General features: G+C 41.0%; 2 protein-coding genes across 2 annotated transcripts; both read right to left on the reverse strand.

Annotated features, from left to right (window-relative positions):
- Positions 1-3,923: 3,923 nt before the first annotated feature.
- LOC129494173 (olfactory receptor 4D9-like) lies at positions 3,924-4,859 on the reverse strand. The gene has a single exon (XM_055300929.1). It carries the CDS (start codon positions 4,857-4,859, stop codon positions 3,924-3,926), a length of 936 nt encoding a protein of 311 aa, XP_055156904.1.
- A 7,333-nt stretch (positions 4,860-12,192) lies between these two features.
- On the reverse strand, positions 12,193-13,128 carry LOC129494174 (olfactory receptor 4D6). The gene has a single exon (XM_055300930.1). The coding sequence runs from the start codon at positions 13,126-13,128 to the stop codon at positions 12,193-12,195; it is 936 nt and encodes a 311-aa protein (XP_055156905.1).
- Between the last annotated feature and the right edge of the window lie 608 nt (positions 13,129-13,736).

A 13,736-nucleotide genomic window follows, 5' to 3' on the forward strand; every position in this document is an offset into this window, starting at 1 on the left:
TTTCACTACATCTGTATCTTTGGGGTCAATCCCCAGCAGTGCAATTGCTGGGTTATAGGGAAGCTCTGTTGTAAACTTCTTTGTTTTTCTTTTTATAAATTTATTTTTATTGGTGTTCAATTTGCCAACATATAGAATAACACCTAGTGCTCATCCCGTCAAGTGTCCACCTCAGTGCCCATCACCCAAACACCCCCACCCCCTGCCCACCTCCCCTTCCACCACTCCTAGTTCGTTTCCCAGAGTTAAGAGTCTTTCATCTTCTGTCTCCCTTTCTGATATTTCCCACTCATTTTTTCTCCTTTACCCTTCCTTAGGTTTTTAAAAATATTTTATTTATTTATTTGACAGAGAGAGAGAGAACACAAGCAAGGGGAGCGGCAGGGAGAGGGAGAGGAAGAAGCAGGGTCCCTGCAGGACCCTGGGATCATGACCTGAGCTAAAGACAGATGCTTAATCATCTGAGCCACCCAAGCACCCCGGATTTCTTAAGTTCTAAGGTGAAACTTTATTTTCAATATTTCTTTCTTTCCCATTTTTAAAAATCAATAATAGAATTTTATTGTACCTAAGTAATATTTCAATGAAAGAATGTGTTCACAATACTGTGCTGTACTTAATATGCTCCATAAAGGAACACATCTAATACATATTTCTATAAATGCCAGAGCTACTGTGCTATTTAATTTAAATAACTTAATATATATTATATATATAATAGTATATATATATTATATATATATACTATTGTGCAAAGGACACACTATATAATGTCACAACTATAAAGGGTGCTTTGAAGATTGATAGAATTACATTGCATCTAGATGGTGTTTTTTCAAGGAACAAATGTATTTGACTCATGGATAGAATTTAAAACACTCTGCAGTGGCGCTAGTAAAAAAGGTGTTTTTAAGACTTCCACTTGTATATATAGGTAAGACCATGTTATTTCATTTTAAGATTGTGCTCATCACATTGTACTGGACTTAAAACAACCTGTACTTGTTTGTTTTGTTTTTTAAATTCCACATATGAGAGAATTGTATAGTATTTGTCTTTCTCTGACTCATTTATTTCACTTAGCATAATATTCACTAGCTCCATCCATGTTGTTGCAAATGGTTTTCACATTTTAATGTCCCTGAAATTAAGATGTGTCTTCCCCATCAATGAGTACATGTAACATGGTACAACTTCATTTTTACATCATAGTTGTTATTAAAGTGGCATTTTACAGTGGGTGATCTTCTCAATTCAAATATGGTATAGTCACCATATAAAATACTTGAAACTCCATCTCTGTGTCTCTTCTCATAAAGTGTAGGAGCAGCTTGTGTGGTGTCAAATGGTCTCTCTGTTACTCAATTACCTGGGGCATTTCAAAGGGTGTTAAATTAGACCTTTACTTCAGATTCAAATGTTTTATTCCATCCTATACAGAGTCCATAAATTGGGACAGCTTGGGACTGGCTTCTCTATCCCAATACACTTGTACTTGAGATTTGTGCATGGGCATGGTGCTCACTTCTGGACTCCTGGGAGAAGCATGTGACCACCCTCCCTTGGTTTTCTTGCCTCCTGCTCCCAGCACTTGTTACTTCATTCATCTTTTATTTCCTTTCCCTTTCAGCTCTTACAGCCTCTTCATCTCCAACTTGTGTTAGTTTCCTTTTGCTGCTGTAACAAAGTCACCACACATTTAGTGGCTTAAAACAACACCAATTTGTTATCTTACAAATTCTGTAGTTCAGAAACCTGACATGAGTATCAACTGGGCTAACGTCAAGGTGTTGACAGGCTGCATTCCTTTCTGCAGGTTCTAAGGCAGAGTTCATTCTCTTGCTTTTCCTAGCAAGAGAATGCTCTCTTTCCTCTCCTCTCCTCATAGAGGCTAGCTACATTCCTTGGCTTGTGGATCTTTCCATTATTAAAGCTAGCCATGTTAAGTCAAGTATGCCTCACATTGCATTACTCTGACCTCCTCTTCTGTCTACCTGTTCCACTGTTAAGGACCCTTGTGATTACATTGGGTCCTCCCAGATAATCAGGATGATCTCCTTACTTAAGAGTTAGTTCATTAGCAGCCTTAATTCCATTTGCACCCTTAGTTTCCTTTGCCATATCACATAGCATATTCACAGATTCTGAGGATTGGGATTTGAATATTTTTTAGAGAGAGAGCACCAGCAGGGGGAGGGGCAGAGGAGGAGGCAGTGGGAGGGGAAAGAATCTCAAGCAGACTCTGCACTGAGGACAGAACCCAACTTTGTACTTGATCTCATGACCCTGAGATCATGACTGGAAAACTAAGTCTGATGCTTAAGCGACTGAGCAACACAGGTGCTCCTACTTATACATTTTCTTACAGAAATATTAAAGTGTTTGGTTATCAGGTGCTCCCCATTGGAGAAATGATATAATACATACACTATATTATCTTTTTAAAATTTAAGGAACTCCAAATTCCAAAGCCTGTTTGGTCCTAATAAATTAAGGGAATGTGGTTCTAATTATTATTATTGTTATTATTATTATTAACCTGTAGTTTCATTTCAATGAACCTCTTTACTTACTCAATTTTACTAAGTCCTATGCTCCAGAGAAGAAGAGAGCAGAGAAGAAATACATCTCATGCTTCTGTGTACAATTACCAGACATCCTGAGGGGCTATCTGGACATACTCAGAACACAGGCTTATTGGAACTCTAAATGAATAAATTTGTACATTCATTTGCCTTGAGTGTTGCAAAACATTCATTTGCCCTGGGATGTTTCTATTCAATTGTGTACATGGTTCTCAACAAACGTTTTTGGATCTAACACTTGATTTGATGATTCTATACAGACATACATAGATGCTAAGACCTTGAGTATAAGATCATAGTACACTCTGATTTAGGCATTTCAATTTCTTTGTCTTCCATGAGGAAGTATCTATTCAGAAAATAAAGTCAGTTTTAAATACTAAAAAGCAAACTTAAATAGAATTTGGCATCTTACATTCATTTCATTCCATTTCCACAGATTCAACCAACACTTACAGCTTTTTACAGGACAGGCACTATTCTAGATACTGGGAATATAAAGAAAAACCAGATCTAGTAATGTGAAGTTTTATGGGATATTTTAATACATTGTGGTAAGGGAAATGATAAAGGAGTGCACATAGGAAAAATAAAAGTATTTATTGGGTTGGATACAGCTTTTTCTTTTTTCAACTATCAAGCCAGCTTATGCCTTAGGCAGTGGTATGAATGGTAGGATAGACTTCCAGATTCTTGCCATTGTTCTTATGCAGTCTCATTTTGTAAGGCCCCAATCTAAGTCCCAGGTCACATCCAGTTCCGACAGAGTCACAGGAAGTAAAAGGCAATGGAAACCCTTGAAAGCTAAATCTTTATGTATTCCGAGTGGTTGTAGGGGTTGTGCTAGTGTATTTTATAGGTGAATTGACTAAAAGAAGGTCCAAAGTTGCTGACAAAGCAGAGATGATAGAGAAGAATGTTTATAAGCAGTATTTAGTATATGCTTAATAAAATAGTCATAGGGTAACTATTGCTGGACTGGGACCTAGCTGCTGGAGCCCTGCTATGTTGAGATAGATGTCCCTGTTGCCTACTGCATGTCTGGACATTGCAGTGCTATTCTTCACTCTGTTGCTGGGACACCCAAGACCTTTTATTATATTCCACATTTGTTCCCTGCTTGCTGTCAATTGCTCTTCAAGGACTGTGTTCTTCCTGTTTAACTTCCTGTAGGTGTTTCTTCTCCATACCAGTGTTTCAGGTCACTGATCCTTTGTGTCTGTATAACTACTATAGTTAATTGTCTATGCAGAGTTGGGCCCCAATATGTGACAGCTAATATTTTAAGAACATATTTCAATTATATGCTTTTATCTTGATCAACAATCTATAATGAGCCTATGTCCTTTCAGAAAACATAAGTCTTCTCTTCAGTCTCCTCATGGCTGACTTCATCTCCTGGTTCCTCAGGGTGTAGATCATGGGGTTCAGAACAGGGATGATGACTGTGAAGGTGATGGAGACGGCTCTGTCCATGGGGAGGGCAGTGAAGGGCCGGGCATAGACATAGATGCAGGGCACAAAGTGAAGCGTCACCACAGTGATGTGGGCTGTGCAGGTGGAGATGGCTTTCCTCCTGCCTTCCCCAGTGTGGGACCTCAGCATCATCAAGATGACTGTGTAGGACACAAGAAGAAGGACAAACCACAGGGTAGTGACCAGACCATTGTTGGAAATCATTAAGACTTCAAGAACAAAGGTGTCAGTGCAGGCAAGTTTGAGGACCTGGGGGACATCGCAGTAGAAGCCATCAACAACATTAGGCCCACAGAAGGGGAGGGGCAGCAACAGGGAAATCTGCACGATGGAGTGAACAAAGCCCCCCACCCAGGAGGCCACAATGAGGGCAGTGCATCGCCCCCTACTCATGATGGTCACGTAGTGCAAGGGCTTGGAGATGGCCATGTAGCGGTCAAAGGCCATCACAGAGAGAGAAAAAATGTCTGCCCCACCGAGAAGGTGGAAGAAGAACATCTGAGTGATGCAACCATTGAAGGAGATGGTCTTTGTCCTTGACAGAAGGTCCACGAGGACCTTGGGAGCAGTGATGGAGGAGAAGCAGATGTCCAAGACTGAGAGGTTGCGGAGCAGGAAGTACATGGGGGTGTGAAGTCGGGACTCACAGGTCACAGTCACCATGATGGCAACATTTGCTAACACAGTTGTCACATAAACTACAAATAGAAAGAAAAATAAGAGCAAGCTCAGCTCTTGAGACTGGGTAAGTCCACAAAAAATAAATTCAGACACCTTGGAATGATTTCTCAGGGCCATTGGATGATATTTCTTCCTCCATGTACAGCTTTGAAAGAAACCGTAATAGTGCTGAGGCATTGAAATCAAGCAAAGATTTATCTCTTACATGGAAACTGAACATGCATAAATATATTTTTAATGCTATATCTTATCCTTCATGAACCTGCTGTGTTACCTGGGAAGTCACTCAGTTCTACTTGCTTTAGCTCCTGCATTAGTCCAAAATGTGGTTTGAGCTAGATCATTCATTTCCCTACTGTATTCAGTGGGGCCTTTGGCATCTGTTAAAATCCACCCCTAGATGTTATCAAGGAAGAGAACTAAGGAAGGTTTCGTGGAAGGAGCTGTGGGTTCCCTACACCTCTGTGAGTGGGAGCACCTCTGATTTTATTCTCATTCCAATTTGTTTCTGTGCAGTAAAAGCCATTGGAATAAATCACCTCTCATAGGCCTTTCAGTGGCCACATGATAGGAATTGATTTGAACAGCATGTTATAAAAGTTACTGCATACCTCATAACAATTTTTCTTATATCCCTTTGAAATTAGAGGGGAAGGTATTAGCATTCCCACATCAGTTAATATTGAAACTGAAAAACTGAACTCAATAAACACTAAGTCAGTTTTCCAAGATTGTATAGGAAATCAGTGGCACAGGAAACATAACACAAATCTCCTCTGTCTCTTACTTCTAGGATCTTTCTACTCTTCCATGCTACCTGCAGCTTCAGAATATATAAATACAAGAATAATTTGTGTTTTAAAAAAGAGATTGTATTTATTCATTTGAAAGAGAGAAAGAGAGAACACAAGTGGTGGGAGAGGCAGAGAGAGAGAGAGAGAAAAGCAGACTCCCTGCTGAGCTGGGTGTGGGGCTCCATCCTAGGACCCGATAATCATGACCCAAGCCAAAGGCAGATGTTTAACCATCTAAGCCACCCATGCACCCCAAGAATAATTTGTATAAAAGAATTTACAGAATTTTCCTATTGTTTTCAAGGGTGTATTTCATCAACCCCTTCATTTCCTCTCTCCATGGCCAAGGTATTTTAGACCATTGCCTTTCTATTATCTTTCAAAAATGACAGGTCTTTTTTTTTTTTTTTTTTTTACTTTTTAAAATTTCATTTCATTGATTCCCAGAGGTTGAGGCTTAACACAAAGATGGCAAGGTTGGTACTGGAGAGGGTTTTGTTCACAAAGAAGACAGCAAAGTCCAGGCCTGCATACATAGAGACAGGGCATGACGTAGAAGCTTACCACAGGGATGTAGGCTATACGGGTATACCCTTCCTATAAAACCTGAGAAGTTTCTGATGAGTTTAGGATTTGCATTTCCTGACAGAGTACAGATCAACACCAAATGGAACAATGGTAGCTTCCTGCCTTGGTGGCCCATAGGTTCTCTTACTTGGAGTGGCAGATCCAATTTAGAGAATTTTCAATTCATTCTGTTTTGCCTGTAGGAGTCAGAAGTGAGCAACCTTTTATTGTTTGAGGGTCGATTTCAAAAAAATAAAGTTCCAGGGAGGCTTAAGTGACATACATAAGGGCATAGAGAGAGCTAGTGCAGTCAGTATGGCTTTCAGCACAATACACATTCCACCCATGTTGCTTCAATAATTTCTGAGAAGATTTATCATGTTGGTAGGAGTGACAAAGTTAACTCAGAGGAAAAAAGCCATCTTCAGCCTAAGCATCTGTCTGAACCACCATCTAGATGGCCCCCAGATCAAGTTCACCTGGGAAGCACTGTTCTTGGTCTGTGTAGAAAAAAGCTTTGCGAGTCTTGAGAAATTAGGTGGCTAAATAAACCCTAAACATACATTGCATCGCCTTTGCTCTGGAGAATATGACTATTTGCCTTATTTCCTGTTTATTCTGTCTCTGTGAGGACAGCAGGTACTGATAGGTAGCATGTTTTATCCAAAAGACTTCTACTGAGCCACTCACATTGCAAGGAACTCGGACACTGTAAAAGCTCTTCTGAAGATTCTACTTTCTTTTATTTTTTATTTTTTATTTTTATTTTTTTAAGATTCTACTTTCTTTGCCTTTCCCAGTGAGTCCCCTTCTCTTTGTCCCTAGTTATAACCACTTATCATTTCTCCTTCGATCATTGCAAATTTCCCAACTGGTCTTTCCTTTGGTGTAGTTTTCTCTAATTCATCCTGTTTTTTCCAGAAATGTAATTCCAAGTCACAAATGGGAGCATATATTTCTTTTTCTTTTCCTTTTTAAAAATTTAAATTCAATTTGCCAACATATATAGTACATCATTATTTTCAGATGTAGTTTTCAATGATTTGTCATTTGTGCATAACACCCAGTGCTCATCCCATCACATGCCCTCCTTAAAGCCCATCATCCAGTTACCCCATCCTCCCACCCACCTCCCCTTCAGCAACCATTAGTTTGTTTCCCAGAGTTAAAAATCTCACATGGTTTGTCTTCCTCTCTGTTTTTTCACTGAATGGGGAAAATCCAGGGACCATATATTCCTTTGTTTAAAAATCTTTAATGGTTCCCTATTATCTACAGAATAAAGATTAAACCCCTTTTGGTATTATCTGGTACCCTGTTTCCTTTGATCCTCTGTTTCAGGTGTTTAAATGTCATGCAAAATTCTTGCTGGCCCACGCCTTTGTGTCTGTACATGTTCCTATGACCCCTCTACCCACCATGCCCTCACCACTCCCAGAACCTCCTACTTACCCAGCTTCACAAACATTGATCTTTCAACACTCAGGTTCAGAGTCTTCTGTGAAAACTTTCCTGACACCCTTTTGTCATCATTCCCTGCACTGACTTCTCTTCTTGTGCCTATAACAGATTATTCCATTTAATTTCTTACCTGTCTCTCCTTAGTTTTGTATAGTTTCCCCTCATGTTCATCCTGCCTGCTCAGTGTTTCATTCATCCTAACATCACCAAAGCTTTACCTAGTCTGGGGCATGAGTAAGGTGCTCAAAAAATGTTTTCCTTATTGTTTTTATTTTTATTCTTAAAAAGATTTTATTTATTTGAGAGAGACAGAGCACAAGGAGGGGGAGGCAGACTTTCCACTGAGTATGGAGAATGGGGAATATTAAAAATAGTGAAAAGTAATAAAGAGGAAAGGAGAGAAAATGAGTGGGAAATATCAGAGAGGGAGACAGAACATGGGAGACTCCTAACTCTGGGAAACGAACAAGCGGTAGTGGAAGGGGAGGTGGGCGGGGGGATGGAGTGACTGGGTGATGGGCACTGAGGGGGGCACTTGACAGGATGAGCACTGGGTGTTATACTATATGCTGGCAAATTGAACTCCAATAAAAAAAAAAGGAAGACCTTGGCAGAATGTAAAATGCTACTCAGTAGAAGAACAGCTTCTCTTTGAACCAATTAGATTGTATTTCCATGAACTTGTGTGGATTAACCAAGTGGACTAGAGGTTTCAGGGCTAAGTCATCAGGTCTGAGAATAAAGCTGGCTCTGGATCAAAGGCAAAAGAGACCCAGTGAATCAGGGGCAGTGTGTGGATATGGGGCTGCCTTGGAAACCTCTATAGTTTTGAAGGGAATTTAGGGCATTTTAAAGTCATATTTTTTTGGGCGCCAGTCATTCAAGTGTCTTCCTTCAGCTCAGGTCATGATTTTAGGGTCCTGGGATAGAGGGGGTTGAGTCCCCCATCAGGCTTCTTGGTCAGTGGGGAGCCTACCTCTCCCTCTCTTGCTGCTCCTTCTGCTTGTGCTCTCTCTTTTTGTCAAATAAATAAAATCTTTTTAAAAAATCGTGTTTTTTTAAGGAAGCACCCATCTTGTGGGAAAATGCTCTGTGACCCCCATGGACAGACCCTAAGCTGGAACAAAATCTCCTTAAATGCAATTCGGTTATTCCACCAAATACAAGCTGCTTTCTCTTTAAGCATGCAGACCCATGTGTGTGTGACCTCTTACTAGAAAGACATTCCTCCTTTCCCAATATTTAACATCCACTTCATTTTCTCTCACCAAAGAGAGCTATTTTTGCAGTGTCTTATACACCAGGTACATTGTTCATGTTTATCCTATTCGTGCATAATCCACAATGTCTCACACTGGCAGTTCCATGTCCTTACCTAAGCCTTCAGTATCCAGCCAGGAATTCGCACCTCTAAGACTGGGCAGGTGGCTGTCAGCATATATGAAGCTGGGGAACCATGTTCTTCTCAAGATGAATTGCACTAGTCTTCAAGGTCTTCTCTTCCACCTTCACAGTGGAAAGGGAAGACTCAGGGAGTCATGTCACCACAGCTCTTCTGTTTGCCCCAATGTGTCCCTGACACATGCACTAGTCCCTCAGGCCCAAGCCAGATATGAGAATTAGCAAAGGGAATTTTATTGGTGTGGAAAGAGAATGGACCTTCTCCAATCATGTTGGAGTTCCAGTGGGAGTTATTAAACAGTTCCCAAGTCATTACTGCACACAAGTCCACACATATGCACACGCACACACACACACACACATACCCACATTTCTGTGCTTTTCAAATTCTTGTAAAACCCCAGAAGGCATGAATCTATCTGTTCTGTGATTTTCTGAGATTTAGGGGAACATATATATATATTTTTATTTAGGGGAACATATTAATAGAAACATCTAATGTCGTATGATCCTTCATTCTCAAAGTGAGCAACATTCCCAAAGGAACAAAAACTGGTCCGTGGGGGCCCAAAAAATCTTAGATATTACAGTGCTGGGTGGCCCTTCAAAGAGCCTCAGTACAGGGATGCCTGGGTGGCTCAGTGGTTCGGCACCTGCCTTTGGCTCGGGTCATGATCCTGGCATCTGGGATCAAGTCCCGCATTGGGCTCCCTTCTGCCTGTGTCTCTGCCTCTCTCTCTCAGTCTGTGCCTCTCATGAATAAATAAATAAATCTTTAAAACAAGACAAAGAACCTCAGTACCTAAAAAGATATATAGTATATCTTTGGTATTAAATTTTCTTGTGGGAGAGCAATTAGGAAAATTATCTAAGACACCTAACTCTGGGAAATGAACAAGGGGTAGTGCAAAGGGAGGTGGGAGTGGGGTTGGGGTGACTGGGTGATGGGCATTGAGAGGGCCACTTGGCGGGATGAGCGCTGGGTGTTATGCTATATGTTGGCAAATTAAACTCCAATAAAAAATTTAAAAAAATAATAAAAAAATCTTTAAAAAATATTTAATAAAGTTCCTTTGAGGGGGGCAATCATTTTTAAAAATTTGAGAAGTATTGGTGTATAATTAAAGTCTTGGTCTAGCCTCTTCCCATAAGTGGCCTGAAGTGATCTCCGAAAATGGCTTACTATTCACTCGAGCCAGAAAACCTTACAAAAATCATACAAATCTTCATGTTCACCTTAAGAACACATATGAAGGGATCTCTAGGTGACTCAGCCATTTAGCCCCTGCCTTTGGCCCAGGGTGTGATCCTGGAGTTCTGGGATTGAGTCCCATGTCTGGCTCCCTGCGTGGAGCCTGCTTCTCCCTCTGCCAATGTCTCTGCCTCTCTTTCTGTGTCTCTCATGAATAAATACATAAAATCTTAAAAAAAAAAGAACACACATAAAACTACCCAGGCCATCAAGGGTATGCATATCTGAAAAGCCACCAAGTATCTGAAAGATGTCACTTTGCAGAACCATCGTGGCCATTCTGTTGCTATAATAGTAACAGTAGAGTTGGTAGGTACATCCAGGCCAAACAGTGGGCCAAAAAGAGAGCTGAATTTTTACTGCATGTGCTTAAAAATGCAAAGAGTGATGCTGAACTTAAGGGTTTTGATGTGGGTTCTCTGGTCATTGAGTGCAATCCAGGTGAACAAATGCCCCAAGATGCGGTGTAAAACTCACAAGGCTTATGGTCAGATTAACCCATATGAGCGCTCTCCCTGACATAGAAATGATCCTTACTGATAAGAGCATGTTGTTCCTAAAACAGAAGAGGGGTTGCATAGAAGAAAAAGATATCTTGGAAGAAACTAAGGAAAAAAAAAAAACACCTTACGGTCCAGCAGTAAATTCTGCATAAAGTAAAAACAAATAGAAATTAAAAAAAGTCTTGGCCTAGTGTTTCTGTCTTGTAGGATGTAGAGAAGATCATAGACATGTGTCACTTACCAGGACATTTTAATGCATCATAACAATTTGCAAAACATGGCTTTGTACATTGAAATTTCTTGAGCTTCTTTACTAATTGTCTGATTTTTGAATGACTATTGCAGGCTGAAAGGTAGAATTTGATATGAGCATAGGGAATAGAGGGTTATTTATTGTCTTTCTACATATTAAATTCCTTGAACTCTTTCTCTTAGGAGAGAGGTGTTTTACAACACAGACCCAGTGGCTATTCCTAAATGACCCTGCACACAATAGATTTCTTTCCTCTCCTGGTACATGAAATGGGTCTTGAGTCTGTGAAATGGTATTTCCTGGGTATTTTCATTGTTGCTGTTCTAAGCAACTTCTCTTGAATTGTCAGGCATTCAAAGACAAAAACTGTAAATTTGCTTTCTAGCTATAAAAACACTGAGGGTGAAATGGGGAGAGAAAGGAGGGAAGAAGAAAGTTCAGGTTAACATAAAATAAATTACCTTTGTGGATTTTGTGCAGACATATCCCCAAACCATGCAAGCACTTTTGAGGTTAATTTCAGTAGGAAGATCAGTAAAATGGGCCTGAGAAGAGAAAATTCTTGGTCTATGTGTAGATTTGTCCATGTATGTATCTGACTGAACATAACTTAAAGCATTTCTTCTCTTTTCACTAGTTGGCGAAATATATTGAAGATTCTGTATTCAAAATATTAAATCAAGAAGTGATTTTAATAATTAACTGGAAATTCAGGGTCACTAGAGAGAGCACGTATGAAATAAACACATCCGTAATCTTCATATATTCATATTTAGGATTAGAGGGATAGACAATAGGGAATGTGGATTGTATGCCTGATTAACTCCATGAGCGGTGCTAATCTTCAGAATGACCATCCTCTCCACACTTATCATTCTCCATTGTCATGACAACCTTGTGAACAGACAAGATCATTTCCATATTGCAGGTGGTAAAAGTAAGGTAAAATATGTTGGCATGAGAATCACAGATTACACCAAAATGGCATTAGGTAATTGATTTCCATCTTCTACCCCCTGCTTCTCCCAAGTTCACAAGCCCAATAGCTCATGTTCAATCTCATCTCTTCCTTTTGTTGTTAGATTCCTGCTAAGAGTTGAGAGGCTATGAGGATATACAGAAATGACTGGTGAGAGAGCTGGTGGTCTGTTGCCTCAGGATAGCAGTTTGAGGAAACCAGATCATAGATTTCCAGTCTCCATGTGCGTGCTCACTCCCGCTAACTGCTCTCAGAAGGTCCAAGCCTTCTCTGCAGTCTTTTCATGGCTGACTTCATCTCCTGGTTCCTCAGCGTATAGATCATGGGGTTTAGCATGGGGGTAATGACTGTGTTATTGATGGATACAACTGTGTCCATGGGCAGCGTGATGAAGGGCCGGCAGTAGATGTAGACGCAAGGCACGAAGTGCAGGGTCACCACGAAGATATGGGAAGTGCAGGTGGACAGGGCCTTGTTCCGCCCCTCCCCAGAGTGAGATCTCAGCATCACCAGAATGATAGTGTAGGATCCCAGGAGCAGGAGGAACCACAGCAGGGTCACCAGCCCATTGTTAGAGATCATGAGAAGCTCCAGGGCAAAGGTGTTGGTACAGGCCAGCTTAATCACTTGGGGCACATCACAGTAGAAGGCATCCAGGATGTTGGGGCCACAGAAAGGGAGTGGAAGCATGAGAGTTACCTGGACAATTGAGTGCAAACCACCACCCACCCAGGAAGCCACCACCAAGCCCACCCACATCTCTCTCCTCATAATGGTCACATAATGCAGGGGTTTGGCGATTGCAAGGTACCTGTCATAGGCCATCACAGAGAGGAAGAAAATGTCTGCCCCACCAGCGAAGTGGAAGAAGAAGATCTGTGCCATGCAGCCATTGTAGGAGATGGTTTTCCTCTCTGATAACAGATCCACCAGGAACTTGGGAACAGTGACAGATGAAAAGACAATGTCCAGGACTGATTTGTTCCGCAGCAGAAAGTACATGGGAGAGTGAAGGTGGGACTCACAGGTGATGGTCACCACAATGAGGACATTGCCCAGCACAGTTGCTACATATACAGCAAGGAAGACCACAAACAAGAACAATTCTAGCTCGTGGAAGTGAGTGAGTTCCAAAAAGACAAATTCCTTCACATTGGTGTGGTTGCTCTGGCCCATGGTGCAGATCACCCTCCTCCAGGTCTACCTTGGGAAAAGGTATGTTAGGGTTAGGAGCACAGTGTCGTGAGGCAACAGCATCATTTACTGTATATTCTTATAAGGCTCTTTCAAGCACCCAGATCATCATGACCACTCAGAAAAACTGGGCTAAGGTCTCCCCTTTTGTGGCCTGGAAATTCTTTATCCTGATAACTCTTTGATCCTATTGGAAATACTCTGAGTGGACAGCAAGAGCCATCATACTCCAATGCCTTTCCTCTGACAAGAAGGAGATGGCAGGACTAGGGTCATTTGACTAATGGCTTGCCTTCTGTCCTGCAAGAGTAACTTCCTCACATGTATGCAGAGCTTTATGCTTTACCAAAGGCTTTCACCTGCAACAGCTCGTATTGATCTTTATTCTCATGATGTCTCTGTGGGGTCCAGAGAGTGGTTACGATCACCTCCATGTTACATACAGGAAGATGAAGCTTCAAGCGGTTCATGTCTAGCCTACATTTGCACAATTGCAAAGTTAGTCAGTGGCAAATCAAGGATTCAAATCCAAATAATTTTTCAGACTTGACAAAGACCAAATGTTAGTTGGGCTCCTCCAAGCCCTCGAC

The sequence above is a fragment of the Nyctereutes procyonoides genome, unplaced genomic scaffold (genome assembly GCF_905146905.1).
Source record: "Nyctereutes procyonoides isolate TBG_1078 unplaced genomic scaffold, NYPRO_anot_genome, whole genome shotgun sequence".
NCBI lineage: Eukaryota > Metazoa > Chordata > Mammalia > Carnivora > Canidae > Nyctereutes > Nyctereutes procyonoides.

Bases quoted from the DNA above. Each gene is read 5' to 3' on its own strand.
- LOC129494174 (XM_055300930.1), bottom strand. From the start codon at position 13,128: ATGGGCCAGAGCAACCACACCAATGTGAAGGAATTTGTCTTTTTGGAA.
- LOC129494173 (XM_055300929.1), bottom strand. From the start codon at position 4,859: ATGGCCCTGAGAAATCATTCCAAGGTGTCTGAATTTATTTTTTGTGGA.